This window comes from Grampus griseus (genome assembly GCF_964374135.1).
Source record: "Grampus griseus genome assembly, chromosome: 5".
NCBI classification, from domain to species: Eukaryota; Metazoa; Chordata; class Mammalia; order Artiodactyla; family Delphinidae; genus Grampus; species Grampus griseus.
Window position 1 is genome coordinate 73,713,610 of NC_138998.1, and position 27,119 is coordinate 73,740,728.

At 43.0% G+C, this 27,119-nt stretch overlaps 1 protein-coding gene across 1 annotated transcript; it reads left to right on the forward strand.

Moving 5' to 3' along the window:
* Nucleotides 1-1,407: 1,407 nt before the first annotated feature.
* MUC13 (mucin 13, cell surface associated) lies at nt 1,408-27,052 on the forward strand. The gene is made up of 9 exons (XM_082655312.1): nt 1,408-1,506; nt 4,938-4,993; nt 15,959-16,110; nt 19,801-19,926; nt 20,267-20,396; nt 21,055-21,092; nt 22,697-22,781; nt 25,188-25,389; nt 26,971-27,052. The coding sequence occupies exons 1-8, from the start codon at nt 1,423-1,425 to the stop codon at nt 25,387-25,389; spliced, it is 873 nt and encodes a 290-aa protein (XP_082511438.1). The 5' UTR covers nt 1,408-1,422; the 3' UTR covers nt 26,971-27,052.
* The last annotated feature ends 67 nt before the right edge of the window (nt 27,053-27,119 follow it).

The window sequence follows — 27,119 nt, forward strand, 5'->3', positions numbered from 1 at the left end:
ACATCAAGGTTCTGGAGGATCCTTGAGGTCCAAAGGATTTCTTTACTCCTTGGAGTTAGAAGACTGCTGTCTCTGTCTGAGCAGACTCTTACCCACCAACCTCTGACCTTTACTGTTGACAAGCGCTTGGCTCTAGAATTTTAGCAACAAACTTCCTAGAAACATAAGAAAATATGTATTTGTTTCAGCTGTTCTAAGGGTGTGCCCTGGAGTAACACAGCCAAGGAATAGAAAGAGCCCAGGAGATTTAAAAGTATGTTTCTTGGTGTTATTTGTTGTTATCCTATGGATTTTTAATCTCTTTCTACTGTATCTCAGGTTCCAGAAGCCCTTGCCAAGAGGATCCCTGTAAGGGTGATTCTTCATGTGTTAATCTGCATGATAGCCGGTTTTGCCTGTGTTCAGAAGGGTATTACTATAACTCTCATACATGCGAGAAAGGTGAGTTACAAAGGATGGATCATGGAGAGCTGCACCTCAGACCTAAGTGGAGTAGAAAACTTAAAATAATGGCAAAAAGAGCTTCCAGAATACTAAAGTTAGAGGAAAATTTGGAGGCAACAAAGACCAGCCAAGTAGAAAAATGCTTCCTGTCTTTATCTCAATGGAACCTAGTGGGAAAGGAAATAGACCAATTCAGATTTGTGAGCTAGTCCTAGAGGTACGGGAGTAGATGGGTCCCTTCACTTCAACTGTTCAAGGGAACGGTGTCACGGGGTCAAAATGAGAATGATAGATGTCGGAGTCCCTGGAAAAGTACACAGGCTGCATAAATACAAAGTGGTGCTATTACATGGGGACACTGATGCAGAATAAGGTGATTTCCTAAAACCACAGAGTCAGACGAACCAGGAACCTGGTCTCTGACCTTGGTTAGTTCTCTGTCATAGGATTTGCTTGTTCTATAACAGCAAACCCTATTTTTGGAGACTTGAGAGCCTCTCAGCTCTGGAAATGAACTTTAAGAGCAAATCGACCCTATACTTTTTTGGTTATATCAGCTGGGCGCTATGAAAGTCCAAGGCTGTTTCCTGAGTTCCATGTTTTTGTCTGTTTTGTGAATGAGAAATATCCCTCCTTGCCAGAACAGACCAACTGTACAAGAAATGAATGCATTGTGTTGGCCACAGAAATTAGAGATATCCCCAAAGCCAAAAGACTGTTCCTGTTTTTAGCACTAATACTCTCATTTCTGGGGATCCACTCTAAGTAAATGACTCCATATGTAGAAAGGTTTGTGCACGAAGATGTTCTTTGCAACTGTTTTTTTCCCTCTTAAATAATTAAAAGCACTGAAAACAAAAAATGACTGCATCAATGAAGGAAAGATGTATTTCATAGAATATTATGTAGCATTCTTTACATTAAATATCACAGAGAGATTCTGCTTGAATTTCAGGAAAGATATTCCCTGGTACGATTATGGCCAATATATCACCTACATCTGACTTAGAAGATAGAAATTCTGTGGCTTATCAGGAATTATACTTTAACATTACTAGATTTGTAAGTATTTTCCAAACATCCTTCCTCTCTAAATATTCTTTATTCTAACACTGACTTGTAGAGTGTAGACTGGTATTCGGGTGGTACATGCTGGTACAGCTGTACCGGTGGATCAAGCAGTGAAATGCATGCTTATTGGTTTGTAAACAGTAGCTGTTCCAAACTCCTGGGGGCCACTGCTTCCTGGTTGCCCAGGCTCCTCTGGGCCCCTGGGTACTCACCGTCATCCTGCACCTGGAGGGGTAACATCTGGCACAGCAGAGGGCTTTTAGAAGCCACCTCCAGCCATGCCGTACTCATTCATACATAAATATTCTTAAATATTTTTAAGTGGACAGAGAAATGTAATGCTGTTTTAAAATAAATTCCTTCCATAGAATTGAAGAGAAAAAAAATTAAAGATGATTTTTTTTTCCTTTTTACAATCAAATTTGCATACTCTTCTGGCTTTTTTAATGTCTGGAAGAGGAACTCCATCTGAATTATATGTTACTTCTTTTTCCCATTGTCAAAAATGTCGAAATGAGCAACAACTTCATTTCATTTTGATTCTTGTGAGTGTGTCGACATGAAAGAGATGGAGATCTCTATTCTGGAACCACAGATGTCAGACCTGGAAGGTCTTAGAGAGGGTGTCCAGCCAGTGTTTCTCAAAATTTAGTTTTGAAGGGACAAATGTTAGCTTGGAAATATGTCTTAGAACTCTAGGTGGAGAAACACTTTATTTTTAATTTTTTTTAACATCTTTATTGGAGTATAATTGCTTTACCGTGGTGTGTTAGTTTCTGCTTTATAACAAAGTGAACCAGCTATACATATACATATATCCCCATATCTCCTCCCTCTTGCATCTCCCTCCCTCCCACCCTCCCTATCCCACTGCTCTAGTGCTATGCAGCTGCTTCCCACTAGCTATCTATTTTAATTTTGGTAGTATATATAAGTCCATGCCACTCTCTCAATTCGTCCCAGCTTACCCTTCCCCCTTCCCCCTTCCCATGTCCTCAAGTCCATTCTCTACGTCTGCGTCTTTATTCCTGTCCTGCCCCTAGGCTCGTCAGAACAATTTTTTCTTTTTAGATTCCATATATATGTGTTAGCAGACGGTATTTGTTTTTCTCTTTCTGACTTACTTCACTCTGTATGACAGTCTCTAGGTCCATCCACCTCACTACAGATAACTCAATTTCGTTTCTTTTCATGGCTGAGTAATATTCCATTGTATATATGTGCCACATCTTCTTTATTCATTCATCTGTCGATGGACACTTAGATTGCTTCCATGTCCTGGCTATTGTAAATAGAGCTGCAATGAACATTGTGGTACATGACTCTTTTTGAATTATGGTTTCTCAGGGTATATGGCCAGTAGTGGGATTGCTGGGTCGTATGGGTAGTTCTATTTTTAGTTTTTTAAGGAACCTGCATATTGTTCTCCAAAGTGGCTGTACCAATTCACGTTCCCACCAACAGTGCAAGAGGGTTCTCTTGGAGAAACACTTTAAAAAACTAATGTCTTAATGGGGGCCCAGGAAGCACAGTGGCCATGAAAATGGACCAGAAAGTACAGAATAACAGTCAAGGATCAGGAAGGCTAAGTAACTGACGGAAGGACACCCAGCTGATGAGTGAGGACGGGGGATTTGAACCCAGACCTGCCTGACCTCAGGGCTGCTTCTTCTTCCCTGCTGGCTCTGTTGTGCAATGAGGTCTGGGCAGGCCTGTTAGCATGGTTCCTGCCCTCCTGCCCAGTCCTGCAGCCCTTCAGACTGAGAGGTGTATGTCTGCAAATCCTCAAAGGGTGACCTGATAGAAGAAAAAAAATGGAAGACCTTTTTCCTATGCCGATGCTAATTTTGCAATCTCATTTTTTGGGATTAAGAAAATTAAAAGTGCAAAAAGTGGTCAGTAGGGGAGCTGGATAGAACCTTGGAGGTCATCCAGTGAACCTGTTCCTAAGTAGATTCCCAGGGCCCTGATGGTTTACAGAAATACCAGCTCTTCCTGATATGTAAAAGAATTAGAAGGAATATGGACATATTCTGGATACAAGGTTGCCCAGACTAACTAGAGCATCAAATGTATTTGAATTTGACTAGAATAAAAGAGAAATGATTTAACATCTTTTTAAATGACATTGGTTGCCATGATTTTTTTAAATGTGGGGTCCCCATGGGAGAAAAATAATAAAATTCTTGGATTATATAATAAAAAAATTTGCACCAACCCAGTTCAACATTCATGTAATAAATATGGAGATGGGGTCCAAAGAGAGGAAGACGTGTCCAAGGTCATGTCTTTCACAGTTAAGTCATTCAATCATCGGTCAACTGGTGTTTGTTGAGTGTTTCCTAGGGATTGCCCTGCGCTGAGTGCTATGGAATAGGCATGGGGATGGGCAGGTGGCAGGCGGTAGGGGGGTGTCATAAGAAAGAGAAAACGAACCCCATTCTTGGCATCAAAGAACTTATGTTCTAATTGAGACCCCCATCCTACCTCCACCTCACCCCTGCCAGAGGTCCCAGCTTAATCTCTGGCCACTTCTTAACAAGTATCTAGAATTGTCTCTGCTCTTGGAACGCAACTCAGGCCTAAGAAGATCTACCTGTGCTGGAGCCCCTTCCAGCTCACAAAGCCATGTATCATATATTCTATCTCACTTTCTACGCATGATAGCCCTATGTGGTGGGAATTACTGCTATCTCAAATTTTCCAATGAGAAAGTGAGGTTCAAAGCAGTTAAATTTTGCAAAAGCTAAGCGGAGAAGTTTGGCACCTCAGCCTGCTGCCTTCTGAGGCACACTGCTTCTGAGCATTGGTGTGGGCTGCTCCTTCTTCCACTTCCTGGCCCCGCACTACCTACTGAAATGCTTTACAGCCCATCTCTTCTATGAAGCCCTCTCTGGTTCTCTGCGACTAGATGAGAGTTTCTTTGAACCTCCACGGTAGATTCTACTCTCTCTGTCACTTACCTCTCTCAACTTCATGGTGTAACCTCTTATTTGATCAGAAGCTGGGTCTGCCCATCTTGGTAATCTCTATGTCTCAGGCATGATGCCTTGGTAAGGTAGGCATTTAAGTCTTCCTTAGGTAAACTGATGAGTGTATAAAGCATGCATATATGTAAGTCTAACAGTAACTTTGAAAAGACAAAACAAGTCAGTCACGTTATTTTTAAGAGTATTGATTTGGCTGGGTGCTTCAGGTTTCCATCTTTTTCCTGGGTGGCTCTGAATTATATCAGAATCTTCCTATGTTACAGCAAAAATTACTGAAATACCTTTCAGTAGAGCGCATGGAAAGAACAAATAATTTGTTGTGTTATAGTTACATAAATGAGTTTAGAAATGGATTTATGTTAAAACCTAGATGTAATATCACTTTCCCCCTCTCTTTGTAGTTGTTCTTAATTCTGTTCTTTTTCTCCACAGTTTGAAAAGGCATTTGACAGTTCTGATTACAGGCAGACTGTAATTGGTAAATTAAGGTAAGTTTGCTGTGGACTGATGGGGTACTTTGGAAGCAGGTTGTGTTTGCCTAACTTCTGTGTTCTCTTGCATACCCCATGTGGCACTGAGGCCCTAGGATGGCTAGTCACAGGTCAAGAAGAGATGATTAGTCTGAGTACCACAGAGGGCCCTGCCTCTGACGTCACATTGACCCTGGCCTGGGTGGGCAGGGTGTAACCTGGGGATAGCAAGATGCTGCCTGTGATTGGCTACTCAGCAACTTGCCCACATAGCCCAGGGCATCACCTCTCTTTGTTTGGTTTGATGCTTTGGCTACAAATCACACCTGGTCAATCCCTGGAATGTGCATTCCAGGGGGTCAGGAGGAGAATGAATGGCTCACGGCCATCTCTTCCCTCATAGGGGGGAATGAGGCAGACAGGAAGACCCCAGTCATGCACCTGGCTACTGCAGGGCCTGTCGTGAGCTCTTTCTACAGTAAGAACGAGAATGCAGTGAGCATAGCAACGTGCAGTGAGCAGGGTTGCATGCTCTTTGGGAACCCAAAGGGGCGGAGGATTCTCAAGAAGTTAGTGATTCCATCTTGGCCTCCTCTGAAGCGTATCGATACATGAGTGCTACAGGCTGAGGAAAGAATGCTCTAAGGCAGGGGTCCTCAACCCCAGAGGGCGGCACAGCAGGAGGTGAGCAACAAGAGAGCAAATCTTCATCTGCCGCTCCCCACGGCTCCCCATGGCTCCCCACGGCTCCCCATCGCTCGAATTACTGTCTGAACCATCCCCGCCCCTATTGGTGGAAAAATTGTCTTCCATGAAACCGGTCCCTGGTGCCAAAAACGCTGGGGACCACTGCTCTAAGGTGAACAGAACCATGCAGAAAAAGCAGCTTTAATGTATTTATATTTTATGGTTTTACTATTGCATCTATCTTTATAAACTTTGTCAAGTCCTTTGTGGAAAAACATACTATATATATTTAGATATGTGAATTCAGAGAAGACCTCCTAAAAGTGGTGAGTTTTGATCTTGGCGGTGAGCAAGGTGCACATGTGATGGGTAGCCAGAAGGCTGGCAGGCAGCTTAATGGGAGGCACGGTGCAAGCAGCAGGCAGAGAGGCTGGGCCCCAACACACAGGCTGGAAGCTGGAGGTACAGCAGACTCCTGAAGGTCTATGCATTGTTGAAGGACATTAGGTTTGATTTAGGGGACAACAGGGAGCTCATGCATCAGGATGACTGGATAAAAACAGGAACAATGAGGTGTAAATCTATGCTTGGATCCCTGCCTTGGCACATTATTGCTGTGTGACTGGGTAGGCATTTTAACCTCTCTGAACTTTTGTTGCCTCATCTCTATAACTGGGATAATCTGATCAACCTCCCCAGAACCCTGGGAGGAGTAAATGAGATACCTTTGGAAAGATTCCCTGTGCAAAGTGCCTGGCACATAGTCAGTTTCAACAAGTTAGTTCCCCTTCTGTTTCCCTTCCAGAATATGGGACCCTGCAAGTATGATGGAGAGCTGGTCCCACAGAGTCACTTGGGGAAACTGTGGCACTCCTTCCGTTCTTAAGGAGTTACTGGAAGGGGAGTTTTGGAGGCAACCCCTTACCTGTGAGCTCAGTGTCCTGACAGGAGCGACTCCCCCAGCAAGGGGGCCATGGCAGGCAAATAGACCTCAGTCTCACCTCAGAAGGCATTTCTTAGGCTCCATACCAGTGCTCTCTCCTCTGAATCCCCAAGCTCTTTATTTACTGTCCAAATGTTGGAATTGGAAGGATCCTCAGAATTTCTCTAACACTCAAATCTCTCTTTGGACAGAGGAGGACACTCAGGCTGAGGGAAGCTGGGACTGGTCTTGGACCACAAAAGATGGTGGCTATCCTGGGTCTAGATCTCTGGGCTCTTAACTCAGAGGCTAGTGCTCTAGTCATTTATACTACAGCTTTTTGTCACTTAAGAACACGACCGCTCCATCATTTCCTTGAACTGTTCTGTAAGTGTCATGTCTTGTCTCCTGAATTGGAGAGTATGCTAGCAGGTTCTTTAAATGAATGCATTATGGATGGCATTTCTTTCCTAGCCCCGCTGCAAAATTATACCATAGATCTCTGGTCATCTTTCAACAGATAAAGAAAGCTTGTATCAAGTACCCCTTTCTCACTGCCCTATACCTTCCACTGTCACCTCCAAATCCCATCATGAACCAATCATGATAGGAAATGTTAAATTAGAACTCTGAAGCCCATTTTGCTTTTGGACTCCCTTTTGAGGTGATCATTCCTAAAAACAGAATTTGGTTCATGTTTTGGATATTCTGGATTGTTCTGCAGAACCCACATGGCTGTGAACATTTTCTAAGTAGGCTGGCTATGTTTTCAAGCTTCTCTATTTCTTCAAAAGTCAGAAAGGAGTATAGGAAAACAATTGGACAGGAAAATATATATCCTGAGTCTTAAAAACACACAGCCACAAATCAGAGAGGGAAGAAGTTTTTGTTGTTGTTTTTTTTTTGTTTTTTGGAGTTTTTTGGTCACAGACGTCCCTTTTAATAGTGAAAGACTGAAAATAACCTCAGTATCATAATAGGAGGTTGATTAAGTACATTATGATACATGCATGGGATGGAATATTATGCAGCCATTTCAAATGATGTACACATTTTAAATGATGACAGGAAAATATTCACAACATACTGAAAAATGAAAATGTACGCTAAAAAGAAGCATGCATAAAGGATTTTACCTTGCAAAAATAAAATATATGCATGAAAAAAGACTGGTAATATTTAGAATCAGAAAAACAATTATTTAAAAATAAGAGTAATATATGCTTACTGTAAAAAATTTGGAAAAAACAAAATATGAATAGAAGACAAAAAAATCACCGACGGTCTCTCAACTCAGGGATATTTATGCATTTTGGTATATTTCCTTCTACTCTTTTTTTTTTAAATAAATTTTTATTTATTTATTTTTGGCTGCATTGGGTCTTCGTTGCTGCACATGGGCTTTCTCTAGTTGCGGCGAGCAGGGGCTACTCTTTGTTGCGGTGCGTGAGCTTCTCACTGCAGTGGCTTCTCTTGCTGCAGAGCATGGGCTCTAGTCGTGTGGGCTTCAGTAGTTGTGGCTCACGGGCTCTAGAGCGCAGGCTCAGTAGTTGTGGCGCACGGGGTTAGTTGCTCCACAGCATGTGGGATCTTCCCGGACCAGGGCTCGAACCCGTGTCCCCTGCATTGGCAGGCAGATTCTTAACCACTGTGCTACCAGGGAAGTCCCTTTCCTTCTATCTCTATTTCTATGAAACTGCTTCATCTGGGAGGGCCCGAGGAATCACTCCAGGATCACTGAAGCTGGTCCTCAACAGTGTAGCCATGGAGAAAAGGAAGAGCATGGCAGCAAACACAGGGACGGCAGGAGACAGCTGGACAGCCAGGTAGCGGCATTCGAAGGCGAAGAAGAGTGTACACATCCCCAGGATGAGGAAGAGGGTCAAATAGAAGATGCCCTTTTGCCGGGCCATCATCACGCGGCCATCACAACAGAAGGTGTTCCTGCCTAGGAGTTTCTCCCATTTCCGTGTCACCTTCTTTCTCACCACCATCACAGACATGATTGGAATTCCTGGTCCGAAATGGGTTTTGTGATTACAAGAGGGAAGAAACAAAAGCTGAGTCCAGCTTTGAAATCACGTTGCTTGCTATTACTGCCGCTGGGTCAAACGTCATCAGAAGTCCAGTTTCTAGCCCTGGAAAACAATCTTCTCCTGATAAACCGGCCCAGCGAGAGAAGAGAGACCAGGAAGGGGAGTCGGGCCTGAACCCCGGAAACCGAACTCAGCGGGGAACCGAGGCCAGGAAGTGCACTGTCCCAGGGGACCGCGTTGGCCGCCCGAGGTGGCAGTGCCTTCTCCCCAGCCCGGAGGCTGCCTCCTCCTGACAAGGGGGCCCAGTGGTCGGGGACCTAAACCAGCTGTGGCAACCACCCACCGCTGGGCGAATGGCAGGAAGAAGTTTTTTAAAGTCCTTTTTTTTCTCTCTCAGTGGTTGTATCACTTGATTCTTTTTTGGACAATGAAAGAATTAGAACTTGGTACAGCTGATCTCAGGGCCCCAAGTTGCAGCGCTGATTAGAGAGATTCTTATGATGTCTTGCTCGTAGCAAGCACTTAGTATCTGGTGATGTGATTTGGTATTATATTCTGATGCTTCTCACCGCCCCATCCCTCCTTGGGATCAGTTCTCCTCTGGGTCAGGTGTGCCCAGGTCCAATCACACACACACACACACACACACACACACACACTTTGAAGCTGACTTCTGGCTTCCTGGGCCCTTTCTTGGAATGATCCAGACTCTGTATGGTTGATTACTGTTCTCTCTGTGCACAGGGAGGAACACACACCCCTCTGTGTCTCTCAAAGCACAAATCTGAGATTTTACAGCTCATCAAGAGACCTACTCTTGACTTTCTGCAGAAAGTGACAGCTTACTGTTTCAGATATCACTTATTCTACTTCTGGTTCACTCCAGGCTCCTTAATCCTAAAAATGATTGTCCACAATTTTTCTAGTATCTTCCAACAAGACCTTGCTATAGCCCTAGATTTCCTCCGAATGCATGCCGAATAGAGATCTCTAGGCCTATAAATGGCCATCTTATGGCAACCCCATGCCTCCTTATGTGAACCTCAACGGTGGATATAAAACAATGGGTGGGGGGCTTCCCTGGTGGCGCAGTGGTTGAGAGTCCGCCTGCCGATGCAGGGGACACGGGTTCGTGCCCCAGTCCGGGAGGATCCCACGTGCGGCGGAGCGGCTGGGCCCGTGAGCCATGGCCGCTGGGCCTGCGCGTCCGGAGCCTGTGCTCCGCAATGGGAGAGGCCACAACAGTGAGAGGCCCGTGTACCGCAAAAAAACCCAAAAAACAAAACAATGGGTAGGGACTAGTGCTGAGAGATCTGAGAGTCTGGGAGGTCTGAAGACCATTTTTTTTTTCTTTTTGGAATTTTATTTATTTTTTATACAGCAGGTTCTTATTAGTTATCTATTTTATACATAGTAGTGTATATATATCAATCAAAATCTCCCAATTCATCCCAACACCACCACCCCCTCCAGTTTCCCCCCTTGGTGTCCATACGTTTGTTCTCTACATCTGTATCTCTATTTCTGCCCTGCAAACTGGTTCATCTGTACCATTTTTTCTAGGTTCCACATATGTGCGTTAATATAGGATACTTGTTTTTCTCTTTCTGACTTACTTCACTCTGTATGACAGTCTCTAGATCCATCCACTTCTCTACAAATGACCCACTTTCATTCCTTTTTATGACTGAGTAATATTCCATTGTACATATGTACCACAACTTCTTTATCCATTTGTCTGTCGATGGGCATTTAGGTTGCTTCCATGACCTGACTATTGTAAATAGTGCTGCAATGAACATTGAGGTGCATGTGTCTTTTTGAATTATGGTTTTCTCAGGGTATATGCCCAGTAGTGGGATTGCTGGGTCATATGGTAATTTTATTTTTAGTTTTTTAAGAAACCTCTATACTGTTCTCCATAGTGGCTATATCAATTACATTCCCACCAACAGTGCAAGAGGGTTCCCTTTTCTCCACACCCTCTCCAGCATTTGTTGTTTGTAGCTTTTCTGATGATGCCCATTCTAACTTGTGTGAGGGGATACCTCATTGTAGTTTTGATTTGCATTTCTCTAATAATTAGTGATGTTGAGCATCTTTTCATGTGCTTCTTGGCGATCTGTATGTCTTCTTTGGAGAAATGTCTATTTAGGTCTTCTGCCCATTTTTTGATTGGGTTGTTTGTGTTTTTAATATTATGCTGCATGAGCTGTTTATATATTTTGGAGATTAATCCTTTGTCTGTTGATTCATTTGCTAATATTTTCTCCTATTCTGAGGATTGTCTTTTCATCTTGTTTGTAGTTTCCTTTGCTTGCAAAAACTTTTAAGTTTCATTAGGTCCCATTTGTTTATTTTTTTGTTTGTTTGTTTTTTGTTTTTGCGGTACGCGGGCCTCTCACTGTTGCAGCCTCTCCCGTTGCGGAGCACAGGCTCCGGATGCGCAGGCTCAGTAGCCATGGCTCACGGGCCCAGCCTCTCCGCGGCATGTGGGATCTTCCTGGACCGGGGCATGAACCCATGTCCCCTGCATCGGTAGGCGGACTCTCAACCACTGCGCCACCAGGGAAGCCCCTGTTTATTTTTTATTTTATTTCCATTACCTTAGGAGATAGATCAAACAAAGTCTTGCCGTGATGTATGTCAAAGAGTGTTCTTCCTATGTTTTCCTCTAAGAGTTTTATAGTGTCTGGGCTTACATTTAGGTCTCGAATCCATTTTGAGTTTATTTTTGTGTATGGTGTCATGGAGTGTTCTAATTTCATTCTTTTACATGTAGCTCTCCAGTTTTCCCAGCACCACTTATTGAAGAGACTGTCTTTTCTCCATTGTATATTCTTGCCTCCTTTGTCATAGATTAATTGACCATAGGTGCGTGGGTTTATCTCTGGGCTTTCTATCTTGTTCCATTGATCTATGTTTCTGTTTTTGTGCCAGTACCATGTTGTCTTGATTACTGTAGCTTTGTAGTATAGTCTGAAGTCAGGAAGTCTGATTCCTCCAGCTCTGTTTTTTTCCTTCAAGACTGATTTGGCTGTTTGGGGTATTTTGTGTCTCCCTACAAAATTTAAGATTTTTTGTCCTAGTTCTGTAAAAAATGCCATTGGTAATTTGATAGGGATTGCATTGAACTTGTAGATTGCTTTGGGTAGTATAGTCATTTTCACAATATTGATTCTTCCAATCCAAGAACTTGGTATATCTCTCCTTCTGTTGGTATCATCTTTAATTTCTTTCATCAGTGTTTACAGTTTTCTGTCTACAGGTCTTTTGTCTCTCTAGGTAGGTTTATTCCTAGGCATTTTATTATTTTTGTTGCAATGGTAAATGGGAGTGTTTCCTTAATTTCTGTTTCAAATTTTTCATCATTAGTGTATAGGAATGCAAGAGATTTCTGTGCATTAATTTTGTATCCTGCGACTTTACCAAATTCATTGATTAGCTCTAGTAGTTTTCTGGTGGCATATTTAGGATTCTCTATGTATAGTATCATGTCATCTGCAAACAGTGAGAGTTTTACTTCTTCTTTTCCAATTTGTATTCCTTTTATTTCTTTTTCTTCTCTGATTGCTGAGGCTAGGACTTCCAAAGCTATGCTGAATAATAACGGTGAGAGTGGACATCATTGTCTTTTTCCTGATCTTAGAGGAAATGTTTTCAGTTTTTCACCATTGAGAATGATGTTTCCTGTGGGTTTGTCGTATATGGCCTTTATTATGTTGAGGTAGGTTCCCTCTATGCCCACTTTCTGGAGAGTGTTTATCATAAATGGGTGTTGAATTTTGTGAAAAGCTTTTTCTGCATCTATTGAGATGATCATATGGTTTTTATTCTTCAATTTGTTAATATGGTGTATCACATTGAGTGATTTGCATATATTGAAGAATCTTGCATCCCTGGGATAAATCCAACTTGATCATGGTGTATGATCCTTTTAATGTGCTGTTGGATTCTGTTTGCTAGTATTTTGTTGAGGATTTTTGCATCTATATTCATCAGTGATATTGGTCTGTCATTTTCTTTTTTTGTAGGATCTTTGTCTGGTTTTGGTATCAGGGTGATGGTGGCCTCATAGAATGAGTTTGGGAGTGGTCCTTCCTCTGCAATTTTTTGGAAGAGTTTGAGAAGGATGGGTGTTAGCTCTTCTCTAAATGTTCGAGAGAATTCACCTGTGAAGCCATCTGGTCCTGGACTTTTGTTTGTTGGAAGATTTTTTTTTTTTTTTTTTTTTCAGTACGCGGGCCTCTCATGGCTGTGGCCCCTCCCATTGTGGAGCACAGGCTCCGGACGCGCAGGCTCAGTGGCCATGGCTCATGGGCCCAGCCGCTCCGCAGCATGTAGGATCCTCATGGACCGCGGCACAAACACGCGTCCCCTGCATCGGCAGGCGGACTCTCAACCACTGCGCCACCAGGGAAGCCCTGTTGGAAGATTTATTTTTTTATTTTTTTATTTTTATTTATTTTTTAAAGGGCTTCAAATGCTTGGCTTTTTATTTATTTACTTATTTATTTTTGACTGTGTTGGCTCTTCATTTCTGTGCGAGGACTTTCTCTAGTTGTGGCAAGTGGGGGCCACTCTTCATCGCGGTGCTGTTGGAAGATTTTTAATCACAGTTTCAATTTCATTACTTGTGATTGGTCTGTTCATATTTTCTGTTTCTGCCTGGTTCAGTCCTGGGAGGTTATACTTCTCTAAGAATTTGTCCATTTCTTCCAGGTTGTCCATTTTACTGGCATAGAGTTGCTTGTAGTAGTCTCTTAGGATGCTTTGTATTTCTGCGGTGTCTGTTCTAACTTCTCCTTTTTCCTTTCTAATTTTACTGATTTGAGTCCTTTCCCTCTTTTTCTTTTTCTTTTTTTTTTTTTTCTTTTTTGCCGTACATGGGACTCTCACTGTTGTGGCCTCTCCCATTGTGGAGCACAGGCTCCGGACGCGCAGGTCAGCGGCCATGGCTCATGGGCCTAGCTGCTCCGTGGCATGTGGGATCTTCCCGGACCGGGGCACGAACCCATGTCCCCTGCATCGGCAGGTGGACTCTCAACCACTGTGCCACCAGGGAAGCTCCCTCTTTTTCTTGATGAGTCTGACTAAAGGTTTATCAATTTTGTTTATCTTCTCAAAGAACCAGCTTTTAGTTTTATTGATCTTTGCTATTGTTTTCTTTGTTTCTATTTCATTTATTTCTGCTCTAATCTTTATGATTTCTTTCCTTCTACTAACTTTGGGTGTTGTTTGTTCTTCTTTCTCTAGTTCCTTTAGGTGTAAGGTGTAAGGTTACACCTTTGGTTGTTTATTTGAGATGTTTCTTGAGGTAGGCTTGTATTGCTATAAACTTCCCTCTTAGAACTGCTTTTGCTGCATCCCATAGGTTTTGGATTGTCGTGTTTTCATTGTAGTTTGTCTTTAGGTATTTTTAAATTTCCTCTTTGATTTCTTCAGTGATCTCTCGGTTATTTAGTAACATATTGTTTAGCCTCCATGTGTTTGTGTTTTTTACATTTTTTCCCCCTGTAATTGATTTCTAATCTCATAGCATTGTGGTCAGAAAAGATGCTTCATATGATTTCAGTTTTCTTAAGTTTACCAAAGCTTGATTTGTGACCCAAGATGTGATCAGTCCTGGAGAATGTTACGTGTGCACTTGAGAAGAAAGTGTAATCTGCTCTTTTTGGATGGAATGTCCTATAAATATCAATTAAATCTATCTGGTCTATAGTGTCATTTAAAGCTTATGTTTCCTTATTAATTTTCTCTCTGGATGATCTGTCCATTGGTGTAAGTAAGGTGTTAAAGTCCCCCACTATGATTGTGTTGCTGTCAATTCCCTCTTTTAGAGCTGTTAGCAGTTGCCTTATGTATTGAGGTGCTCCTATGTTGGGTGCATATATATTTATAATTGTTATATCTTCTTGGACTGATCCCTTGATCATTATGTAGTGTCCTTCCTTGTCTCTTGTAACGTTCTTTATTTTAAAGTCTATTTTATCTGATATGAACATTGCTACTCCAGCTTTCTTTTGATTTCCATTTGCATGGGATATCTTTTTCCATCTCCTCACTTTCAGTCTGTACGTGTCCGTAGGTCTGAAGTGGGTCTCTTGTAGACAGCATATATATGGGTCTTGTTTTTGTATCCATCCAGCAGGCCTGTGTCTTTTGGTTGAAGCATTTAATCCATTCATGTTTAAGGTAATTATGTATGTTTCTATTACCATTTTATTAATGGTTTTGGGTTTGTTTTTGTAGGTCCTTTTCTTCTCTTGTGTTTCCCAGTTAGAGAAGTTCCTTTAGCATTTGTTGTAGAGCTGGTTTGGTGGTGCTGAGTTCTCTTAGGTTTTGCTTGTCTGTAAAGCTTTTGATTTCTCCATTGAATCTGAATGAGATCCTTGCCAGGTAGAGTAATCTTGGTTGTAGGTTCTTCCCTTTCATCACTTTAAATATATCATGCCACTCCCTTCTGGCTTGTAGAGTTTCTGCTGAGAAATCAGCTGTTAACCTTATATGGGAGTTCCCTTGTATGTTATTTGTCATTTTTCCCTTGCTGCTTTCAATAATTTTTCTTTGTCTTTAATTTTTGTCAGTTTGATTACTATGTGTCTCAGCATGTTTCTCCTTGTGTTTATCCTGTATGGGAGTCTCTTCACTTCCTGGACCTGGCTATTTCCTTTCCCATGTTAGGGAAGTTTTTGACTATAATCTCTTCAAATATTTTCTGTGGTCCTTTCTCTCTCTCTTCTCCTTCTTGAACCCCTATAATGCAAATGTTGTTGTGTTTAATGTCCCAGAGGTCTCTTAGGCTGTCTTCATTTCTTTTCATTCTTTTTTCTTTATTCTGTTCTGTGGCAGTGAATTCTACCATTCTGTCTTCCAGGTCACTTATCTGTTCTTCTGCCTCAGTTATTCTGCTATTGATTCCTTCTAGTGTATTTTTCAGTTCAGTTATTGTATTGTTCATCTCTGTTTGTTTGTTCTTTAATTCTTCTAAGTTTTTGTTCTTAATTCTTCTAGGTCTTTGTTAAACATTTCTTGCATCTTCTTGATCTTTGCCTCCATTCTTTTTCCTAGGTACTGGATCATCTTCACTATCATTATTCTGAATTCTTTTTCTGGAAGGTTGCCTATCTCCACTTCATTTAGTTGTTTTTCTGGGGTTTTGTCTTGTTCTTTCATCTGGTACAATGTCCTCTGCCTTTTCATTTTGTCTGTCTTTCTGTGAATGTGGTTTTCCTTCCACAGGCTGCAGAATTATATTTCTTCTTGCTTCTGCTGTGAAGACCAATTTGTTGACGCTTCAGTTCAATTCATCAAGTGATGGATTCATTTCATTTTTAGCACATCTCCTTCAGCAAGATCTGCAATGCATACTGTTGCCATAGCAGTAGTAAACATTTTTATGGAAACTACAAAACAAACTGAAGAAAACGTATCACTTGCCATTGAAAGAGCAATAGAACACAGTGCAACTGAGTTTACAGGATACATCAGTAAGTATGAAATAATTTTATACGATGATTACCTGAAGAACTATCTACTTTTCACAAATTTTTCTATTATATGTTTGAAGGGGGCCAGAAGCACTGAATAATTGAATCCACGGACATCTCCCAGTTTCCTTTGAATCTGTCCTTTCTTCCTCCCTCCGTTTCCCCTGTCATTTGGCTTCTGCTCCTTTATCACCATCCCCCAAGTCATCAGACTGACTAGTTTGTTCCTCTTCTTGGAAGGCAGTCTTGGACAAATAGCCTCTGGACCAGGAAAGATGAAGAAAGGAGAAACAAGAGGGCTGTATACCAAGTTTTAGCTTTCCGAATGCTATAGAAAGTTTTATCTATACTGTTTCCCCTTTAGGCCGACACAACCCCCCCACAGGACAGCTGTTAACAATTCATTTTTACTGTGTTACAAACACCCCAAATCTTAGTGGCCTGAACAACAACCATTTATTTATTATAACGCTATAATTCTGTGGGTCAGAATTTGGGCTGGGCTTACCTGGGCAGTTCTGCTCGTCTAGGCGGGGCTCGGCTGATCTCTGCTTGGCTCACTTAAGCATCGGCCATTAGCTGCCGGGTAGATCAGCTGAGGGCTGACTGATCTAAGATGGCTCAGCTGGACAGTTTGTCTCTGCTCCACATGATCTCCCTTCCTCCAGCAGGTTAGTCCAAAAGGGTTTCAAGAGCAGCAAGAGGGCACATTTCAGTACACAGGTGCTTCTCACTCTCTGCTAATGTTATATTTACAACTGTCCTGACGGCCAAAGCAATTCACATGACAAAGCACAGTGGGGCAGGCCCTACGAAGGGGCATGGACACAGGAAGGCAGGAATAAACTGGCACTATTACTTCAATCACCACAGCAGTCATCAGGAGTTCCTCATCTCAGAGGTGTCCAAGGCCAGCCCTGGGGGCAGCTCTGTGCAACTGGTTCTCAGTCCTGGTTGCCAAACCCAAAGGCCTCTGTTGAGACACAACTTATCTGACTTTTCTGTAACATTTGATACTAGTATCCTCCCATTCCTGAAGTCCTCTTCTCTCTGAACCTCCACTCACCATTCTCCTGATCCCATTCTGCCTTCCTCATCTTTCATTTTGATCCTTCTGCGACTCCTTCTTTAGTCTCTTAAATTTTTGCTTTTTGCTTATTGTAACCTCCATGCCCTAGTTTGCAAAACTTATTTCTCTTTTTGAAAATATAATCAAATTCTGTTCATTTATAGTTTTCTAGCACCTTCTCTCTTTTTCGAGATTTCACAGATGATCACTGTTCTCTCAGGACCTGGAATGTAAATGCTCTGGAATAAAACACTTAAAATTCTATTAGAAAAGATGGGGGTTCCCCTGCACTGTACCCGCTCCATGGGTCCCTTTAGCAATGTCCATTCAACTCTTTTCCATCCAAGTATTATTTCCTGGCAAGACTGGAGAAAAATTGTTCTGAAGCCATTCTGTTTTTCTCATGTCATTCATCAACATTACACCAACCAGGCCTGGCCTTTCCATGAGCGCCTGTAACATGGAAAACATATACACCCTTTCATTCATTTGCCCATTTTTTATTTTTAACCCTTTGCTCTTTGTTGTTGGATTTTTGTTGCTGTTGTTGTTTTGGGTTTTGTTTGTGGCAAGCCTGAGCTCATTTGGGACTCTAGACTGTCTCTGTCACACTTTTAATATTCCATCTTTGGTTATGGGATCTTCTTTTTATATTTTGTCTCTCATCTGAGAGCGTCCTTTGCAAACCATGCCAGTTTCTTATATTACCTGGCCCTCTCCCTTTTTTTTTTTTTTACAGCTTGTTGGGATCATTTGCAGCTGCACAGTTAGAATTACATTTTCAGAGCTTCTTACTTTCCTGAACTGTTTTCATCTTCCAGAGTCTCATGCCATGGAACTGCACCTTATCCTTTTTGAACATTTCAATATTTACTCTCTCAGTCATACTTCTCTTTCTGGCTGTCACCTGGTCCTTGTCTTCCAAGGGAGTCATCACTTCTACCTGTGAATAAATTTCTCCTCAGGGTCAGAATTTGGTCCACAGTAGCAATTCATGCCGTCAGAACCTCTACCTCCAGAAGATGAAACTGTCATCAAGGCAAGACAAAAACCTTATCATATGCTCTGCTTTGGGCTGAATGAGACTTCTAGCAAGTGTGAGGAAGTTGAGGATCCCCATCAGCATGGGGACTGACCACTCCAAGTGGTTGTCAGATGAAAATAACCAGTGCATTCTTCAAAATAAAGTTGGGGACCCTTGCAATTCTCTCATTTGGTTCTACTTAGTAACTGCCTTGGTTCTGAGCCCTGGAAGACTTGAAACCATCTGGTCTCAGGGCTGAGAATTGCTCTTTTTTTGGACAACTCTTCTCAGCATCTCTCCACTCTGAGACCAGGCATGTGCTCTTAGGTACATTAACAGATTACCAAATGATACCAGCTAGAGACGGCCACAGGAGCATGAGCCGCCCAGCACATGGAAGGGAGAGCTCAGAACTTTTAGAGAAAAACACTTTTTCCTGCTCTCTTTCTTCTGCTGCAAAGACAGATTCTCTTTTCTGTGTCAAAAGTTGTAGAATCTCTTTCTCTGGTTTTTATTTAGAGGCATTTTCAAATGGCAGGTAATGAAGGAAGGTTAGTTACAGGTTTGGGATGTTTAGAAGAGAGTAACCACATATCTGTTATACCTGCTCCTATTCTCTCCCCCTAATCTATTCTCAGATTCATCTTTTTGTCCCTAATGTCTTCCAATCTGCTTCTAGACTAACATTCTTAAAAGATGGCTTTCTTATGCCATGCTTCTGTTCAGAATCTATCAATGGATTCTCAGGCTTGTAGGATAAAAGTCAGTGTCCGTAACCTGACATTGAAACCCTGCTATACCCATGAGTGAACAAAAGAACGATTACTTGCTGAGTATCTTATAGTGGACAATTGCATTTACATTAGTTCATTCAGTTCTCACAACAATCATGTGAAACAAGAATCATTAGCCCATTTCATAGATGGAGGGAACTTGGACCCACCACGCATTAAACATTTGAACAAAAAGCCCACGGCCAATCAACGGTAGAGCCAAGAGTTCTCACTTTTGTTCCTCCTCACCACACTGCCTCTCCCCTGCCCACGTACAACTCCATCACTCCTGGACAAGAATACTTTACTTCTTTTCATGCCTTGTTTACTCCACTTAGACCTTGCCTCTCCTTTGACTGTTCAAGTCTTCCCTATCTTTCAAGACTTAGCCCGATTTCCACCTCCTCCACGATGTTACCTTTAGCTACCTGAGCCCCTGAATTCCCACTGTACTTAAAGCCTGTATTACAAGTTGCTGGATGCGATTCTCTAAGGGTATAAACAGGTAACTCTCCAAAGATGGGGTCCAAAACTTATGCAGCTATTGTGTCCCTTGTGGAACCTAGCAAAGAGGTAGATGCAAAAGAGACTTGGAACATCATTGCCTTGCACTGGATTGAATTAATTTTAATTGAATAATATAAGGAAATAGTTATAGAAGAGATCCCCTGGGGAGTTGAATTTCAGAATCTCAGATTTTCATTGGTTGAATCCCAAAATGTGTTAAAAGGCAACAATAACGACAATGGAATGGGGTGCTTTCACAGGTTACCTTATCCATATTGTCTTGCTAAATATGTCTTTGAATTATTTGTGCCTCTTAGAGCAAGATCGGTGTGATTATTACGGTTGTGAGAAAGAGAATGGGCTAGATGACTGCACCAGTGGTTTACTATGTCAGTGCAAACCGGGGCTGCAGAGACCGAACCCACAGATCCCCCTGTGTGTTGGTAAGTGTTCCACCTGCTTCTAAATGTTCTTCGTGCCTCCTCCACTCTCTCCTTTTGCATTTGCAAAGTACACACTTTCCTGCTCGAGTTTCCATGTGCATTTCAGAGTCTGAGGGATGTGAATTTTGGCTTTAGTCCTGTGGGCCTGGATAGGGCCTTGGCTAAGAGCTGGTGAGGAGGCCCACATGCCGCTTCACAGGGCGCACGTCAAGTGCAGAGTCACTGAGCACCGCGTTTTACCCAGAAAAAGCAACGTGAAAAAATTGTATTCTGTGATGTGTCACTTTGGTGTTGAAGGGGTTGTTTCTGAAAATTACCCAGAAATCACTCTCTTTTGAAGCTTTGGGTCCAAAGTGTCCTGATGACTGCAACACACAGAACAATAAGCAATGCCTAGTGGAGGACAGCAGGAACGCTACCTGCGTGTGCCTGCCAGACTACAAGGAAGATGATCGTGGGATCTGTCAACCGTAAGAGAAATCCCTCCTTCTTCATCTTGTCGTAGCTGAAACTAGGCAAAAAGGATAGAGCTTGTCACATATGTATGAGTTTAGGGTCTGGAAGTTGGTTTGCTGGCATAAGTTGGTAGGTACAGAGCATCACCATCACCACCCCCATCATCATCATCAGTTTTTGAACATTCTCCGTATGCTGGGAACCACAGCAGGTAATGCTTCTCATACAGCAACAGTCAGGAATGTATTTATTCCCCATTCTCAGGTGAGGAAACTGAAGCTCGGAGAATATAAATGGCACGTCCCCACTCACAGGGCAGCAAATAAATGGCCGAGCCAGGTGGTCTCGCAGCCCGAGGGGGCCCCACTAAGCTCCATGCCTCTGGGACTCGGCTTCACCCAAACTGCTGAATCCTCCTGGCGCTCAGAAGATGGAGCGTTCAGTTGGTAGCAAACGGAACCACACGGGCTTGTGTACCCCCTCGACCTTCCAGAGTGCCGTGAAAGACACTCACCTGGAAGAATGGGAGCGTAAGGAAGAAAAGAGAAAGAGGAGACGGAACGGGGAGGAGAGAATGAAAGAAAGGTGCAAGGAAGACGTGGAGGTGGGGTGGGAACTCTGACCTGCTCCCACAAGGCTCCTTACCATGGTCTCCTACTCCTTGTATTTTAGGTGTGCGTTTGGCTACAGCGGAGTTGATTGTGAAGACCGTGAGTAGAAGAGTCTTGCTTTGTTAATAAGCTTCTAAGAAACAGACATTGACCGCATTCAAAATTCTGTTCAGTCCCCCAAAGTCTCTGGCTTGTTTCATAAAGAGAGAGAAAAATCTACCTGGAGTTTGTCTTCTGGGTCAGGCCACTCCATGCTCACCCTTAGGTTGTGGGCAGAGCCTCTCTGTTATGGGAAATAATAGAACTCAGCCCAAGAGGTGGGCTGGTGTCTCTGCACTTGTCCCAGGCCAAAGAAGTTTATCCCAACATTATATTCATTTCCTACATTAGATTAAATATGCATTGTCTGCTACTAAAAACGATAAAGACCAGTATATTCCAAAACTGTTTATGTTCACAGTAGAGCAGAACTAGAAACCAGATATTCAAATACTCAAATCATCTTTTTGTCTCAGAGCTATTTACTAATTTGGGATGTGTTGTCATAAATTCAGTTGCCTGGTTCCCTCCCAGGCCCTACCCCCACCAGATTGGGACAATACTAACTGTATACTTTAAGTGATTTCATATTTTACATTTTATATAATGAACTAAAAGATCAATGATCCAAGATGAAGGGAATATTCCTGTTAGCCTCCCAGCCAGCCACAAAGTTAGTGATAAGAAATGCTTTTAATTTCTACTGTATTTTGTTGTGAGGCTGGGTTTGCTAAGTCATTTCTTTCTTCTGGGCTTTCAGTGTCTACACCTATGAAATGACAAGTGCGGATCAGATGACCTTTGAGGTTTTTTCCAGACTTAATGGTCCCTGGCATCCTGGTTAGAGGTGGCATATATGGCAGTCACGTAGCAGAAAGGATCAAAGGGATCTAGAGCAGCAACGTCCAATAGAAACGTAACACGAGCTTCAGATTTAATTTCAGATTTTAAAAGCTCTGAGTAAATTTTAAGAAGTAAAGAGGAATAGGTGAAGTTGATTCTAGTAACATTTTATTTCACTCAATATATAGAAAATAATATTTCAATGGGCAATCAGTACAAGGATGATTAATGAGATAGTTTACATTTTTTTCATACTATGTGTTTGAAATCTGCTGTGTATGTTAAAATTACACTTACCTGCCACCCCACCGCTGTATTTCAAGAGCACCAAACAAGCAGACCCAGAGGAGAATGGGTGGTAATGAACCTCCAGTCTCTTCCCTCATCAATTCCATCAAGCTCCTCTGTTAGTGACAACTTTAACTCCAACCCAGTTCCCCTAGTTTATCAGCAAAGTCCGTTCTGGCAGGCAGGCAGGCAAACCAGCAGAGGTAAGGAGGTAGTGTGGACCTCCGATGAGATCTCACCCCCCGACAAAGCCCAGGAAGGTCCTGCCACCATGGCCTCCTCTGTGCTTATGGACTTCTTTTATCTGGCAAGGTTGCCTCTTTTGATTGGGTTCTGAAGACACGGTTGGGGGTGGGCAGAGAGAGGGCTAAAGGAGGTGAGCCCCCCACCCATCCTGGTCCTGGAAGAGGGTCAGAAAGCAGAGCCCAATTGTCCTCTTGGCCAGGAACCACTGGGAACACACGTACCTGTGCAGTAGACAGTGGGAGTCTGCTTGGGGGAAGCCGTTCCTACTCTTCTCCTTTCCCTTTCAGCATTTCAGCTGATCCTCACGATCGTGGGCACCATTGCTGGCATCCTCATTCTCGGCTTGGTGATCGCATTCATCTTCTCAGCGAGGTATGGGATGAAGTGTCCCTTTCCTGGGACACAGTGCCACCTGCATTACACTCTGGTTTCCAAACACGCCCAGCCTTTCCCGGGCAAGAGAAGAAAAGTAAGGCGAGGCCTCTCTAATACCATTGCCCTTTTTGTCTTACCTGAATTTTCTTCTGATTCTATAAGCTACCCATGATCACTGAAGAAAATAGAAAATGTGGAAAGGAGCAGACTAAAAAGTCACCCACACAACCCACCACCCTGAAGCAACCAACATTTTGGCCTACATCCTTCCAGGTTTTTTGCTACTTTTTAAAATGATGTTATATATGTAATTTAGTATCTTTTGTGCTTTAAAATTTTTTTTGTGGAGGTTTGTTTTTGCTTAATACTATAAAGTGACATAGCAACCGTTTTCTGATGTCATTAAAAACTCTTTTGGGAGTTCAGGGGTTTTTTTTTGGTTTTGTTTTTTTGGTTTTTTTTGTGGTATGTGGGCCTCTCACTGTTGTGGCCTCTCCCGTTGCGGAGCACAGGCTCCGGATGCGCAGGCTCAGCGGCCATGGCTCACGGGCCCAGCCGCTCCGCGGCATGTGGGATCTTCCCGGACCAGGGCACGAACCCGTGTCCCCTGCATCGGCAGGCGGAACCCCAACCCCTGCGCCAACAGGGAAGCCCCAGGGGTTTTTTTTTGAGCACAAGCCACCCATGTGCTTGGCCCTGCAATAAACCTTTATCTGCTCAAAAACAAAACAAAACAAAACACTCTTTTGTTAGCAGTATTTAACTCCATTGATGTTGTCAAATATGATTTTCATTAAGTCACTCCCTTGCCCAGGACCTCGCTGCAAATAGCCTAACGTCCACCTTAACTGAGTCCCCTGGGTGTTAAGTAGAAACATTACCTCTGCATGGCCTTTTCTCAGCTTGTGCCTTAAATGCCCTTCTTAAAAACTTAAGTAGGGTCCATTCATTTATTCTACAAACATTTAGATAAAGTTCCTTCCATTAATAGAGACGGAATACTATCATCTATTCCATTCTAAATGTGCCAAGTGAGGAGCTACTCTGATTTTTTAAAAAAAGCTACTTTTTGAAAATTACCTTTAGCTAATATCTTATATTTTGGCAAAATAGGTTTTTTTGCACTGTAATGCGAGAGGATAGAGTTTACATTACTAAAATATTTTGTTTCTTTTTTTTTCTTCTTTTACTCCATTATGATATTAACTCTTCCCCAGAGACTTGATTATAAGGATGCCAAGCTGGGAACTGAGAACACGACTTTCCCTTTTCCAGGGGTGGGGGTGTGGGGGACAGGACATTTGACTCTGGAGCAAGGCTGCTTCCTCCACAGTGGACCGGCTCACTGCCCCAGTCTCCAGGGTCCTCAGGGACTGTGATAGAGCTTGTGCCCCTTGAGAGCCTCGGTTCTCGGTTCCCCTTCCTGCTGCAGAGCCCCGTTTGCTCTTTGCTCAGCCACAGATGGATGACTCTTGGGAGCTCTCCAAGAATTATACTTTCTTGCCCATTCCAAAGGGAAGGAAGCCTTTTGTCAGTTACCTTAGATGGGAGTGCTGTCACAGGGCAGGAACTCCGTGGCGGGCTGGGCTGACCATCAGGGTCACCAGGTGAGTGGGTCTTCCTTTCTGATGTTCCAGTGTCTGAGAGTCACCCCAGGACTGCCCTGTGGCCATGATGGATGCCTCTGGCCCCACTACCCATATTCTAACAGGGCAGGACTGTTGCTGCAGGCCAGAAGGAGAGAAGGGTCATGATCAGAGTTAATTGGGGGACAGGTGCCTCCCTCACCTGCAGGTCCATCCACTTGGCTTTGAATGCCTACACTTGAGGTCCTTGAGGGCCCACAGAACAACGTGGGAAACTCCTATTTCTCCTTAAGACCTTTATGCCTTGAACTCATTTTGTTCACGGAGGTGCTTCTGTAGACATTGACTTTGCCTGAATGAAAAATTGTACCACAAATCATCGTTTTCTTTGACTTTATTACCATTTCCATAAATAATTCAAAAGCACACTGAAAAATACTAACATTATTAGCAAAATGTAAATGGGACTGGAGGAATTAGATGGTAACGTTGGATCAGGGTTAACGTTCTGGTTTTGATGGTTACATGGAGCTTATGAGGAGACTTAGGGAATCTACACTGAATGAAGTAATGACGTATTACCAGTAATGGACATCAGGTCTGCAGCTTATTCTTAAATGGTTCAGAAATGTTGACAGTCGGGGAATCTGGGTGATAGATGTATGGGAGCTCTGTGTAATTTTTCTTGTTTTTGGTAACTTACATATAAATTTGAAATTATTTCAAAAATTCAAAACATTTTGAAGAAAAAATATTAACTTTTGCTTCAAGGAACTTGCTGCCATTGTCAGACCCTAATTCTTGTTACTGATTACAGTTCAAAGAACAAAAGGAGGAATGTGGAAGAACAGAACTTGATTGAGGACAATTTTCAAAATCTGCAACTGCGGAATACCGGCTTTAGCAATCTAGGAGCAGACGGGAGGATCTTCCCTAAGATCGATGTGAACCTGCCCAGAGAGAGTGAGCCACAGAATCCCTACGTAGTCCGGGGCGGTATACCCCGCGCACACTATTAGGTGAGTCTTTGCATGCTTTCTGTTTGCCTTTGCAGAGTGAAATGCCCTAGGGCCGACTTGGGACCTGGCTGTTGTATCATCAGCAGCCCTGGCTGCCCAGTAGACTTTTTTTTTAATCGAAAGCTATTGAAAGTAACCACCACTTGGTCCCTAACACTGACCATCTATGTGACTAGACACACCACTTAATTTATCTGTTCATCTATTTCCTCAGCTCTAAAAAAGGAATCTTAATTCACATGCCCTTAAGGTCTCCTTAAATGATATGTTTCTTGGGATACAACTCCAGTGGTTGTGATGACAATTCCCAGACTGCTGAAGGGCCTAGGACCTAGGGCAGGCCTGGGGAGGACTGTTGGATGTAAACATGGTTCTGTTTACATGGATCCTTTCCAGCCAGCCCACATGAAGGCAGATCTCTCCTTTCCTCCCCGCCCCACCCCAGACCACAAGGCCACCCGATCAATTTCTAAAGCGACAAGGCAAGTGAGGCCGATAATATTTTCTTTCCCTTGGGAGGACTTTCAAGGCAAGTAGCTTGTCCTTGTTAGATTTGTTTTGGAGAATCGTAGCTGGCATTGCTCAGTGTGACCAAATGAAATACTGAAAGGAGAAAGCCTGTCAGAGAGGACTCCCTTGGGGAGGAGTGACAAGACAGAAGGGAGAGGAAAAGTGGCCAGAGAAGAGAGAGGGGGAAGAAGAGAGGAAAGGAGAGAAATGACTTGTTTAAAAGAGGAAGAGTGGGGAGAAAGGGAAAGAAGGAGGGGTGAGGTATCCCCAGGACAGAAGAAAAATAAAGAGGCTGAAAGAGAGGGGGGACCCGGGAGGGTGGTAGAGGGGCCGGGGAAGGGGAGCACAGTATCCCCACTCCCCGTGTGTGAGCGTTGCTTCTGCAGGCGGCCCAGGTGAGCGGGTCATCCTTTGAGGATCTTAACGCACTTTGAATATTCTGGGAAAATCTGACTTATTTTTAGTTTGAAATCCCACGGTTGATTTTACGTATCAGCTTTCCTTCAGTCATGGAATCTAAGTGTTCCATGCGTGCACGAAGGGATGACTTGCACAAAATGCGCCGTGTGGGGTCGGACACAGGGTCTAGCCAGCAAGAGCCGAGATGGACCTCTCTTTGGTCCTACCTGAGGTGAACCTTAACCATGGAACTGATTTCAAACCTCCCTTTCCCCACAGTGGAGCCCTTACTTCAAGTATAACCTCTGAAGAAAGCCCTTTAGTGGCTGAGCAGGCATGGGATTTAGAATCAGACAGACCTGGGTTCACAGCCTGGCCCTTCCTGCTACGAGCTGTGTGATCTCAGACAAGTTATTTGACTTCTCTGGGTTTGTTTTCTCATCTGTGAAATGGTTAAAATGAAGCCTACCTCAGAGGGTAAATATCAAATAAGCCAAAATGCATAAAGAACACAGCACGATGGGTTCTAATTTGAATAATAGTATTCAAATTGTATTAATTACAATAATGTTAATCATTTATGAATCTAAATTTTCTCATATGTTTCTGTTGGAATACTTCTTTTCTAAGAGTTTTTTCCCCCTCTCTTTCTCTCTCTCTCGTTTTGTCTAGAACGGTAAAAATTTGGAACCATCCATGGCCCCTCAACCCAACGTATGAGCTTTTATTTTGAGTGTTTCAAAGACTGATGGAGAAGGGAGCAGCCATGAAGGTCTGGCCTTTGGTATTTCTCTTCCATCCAGCCTCTCTGAATGGAAGTT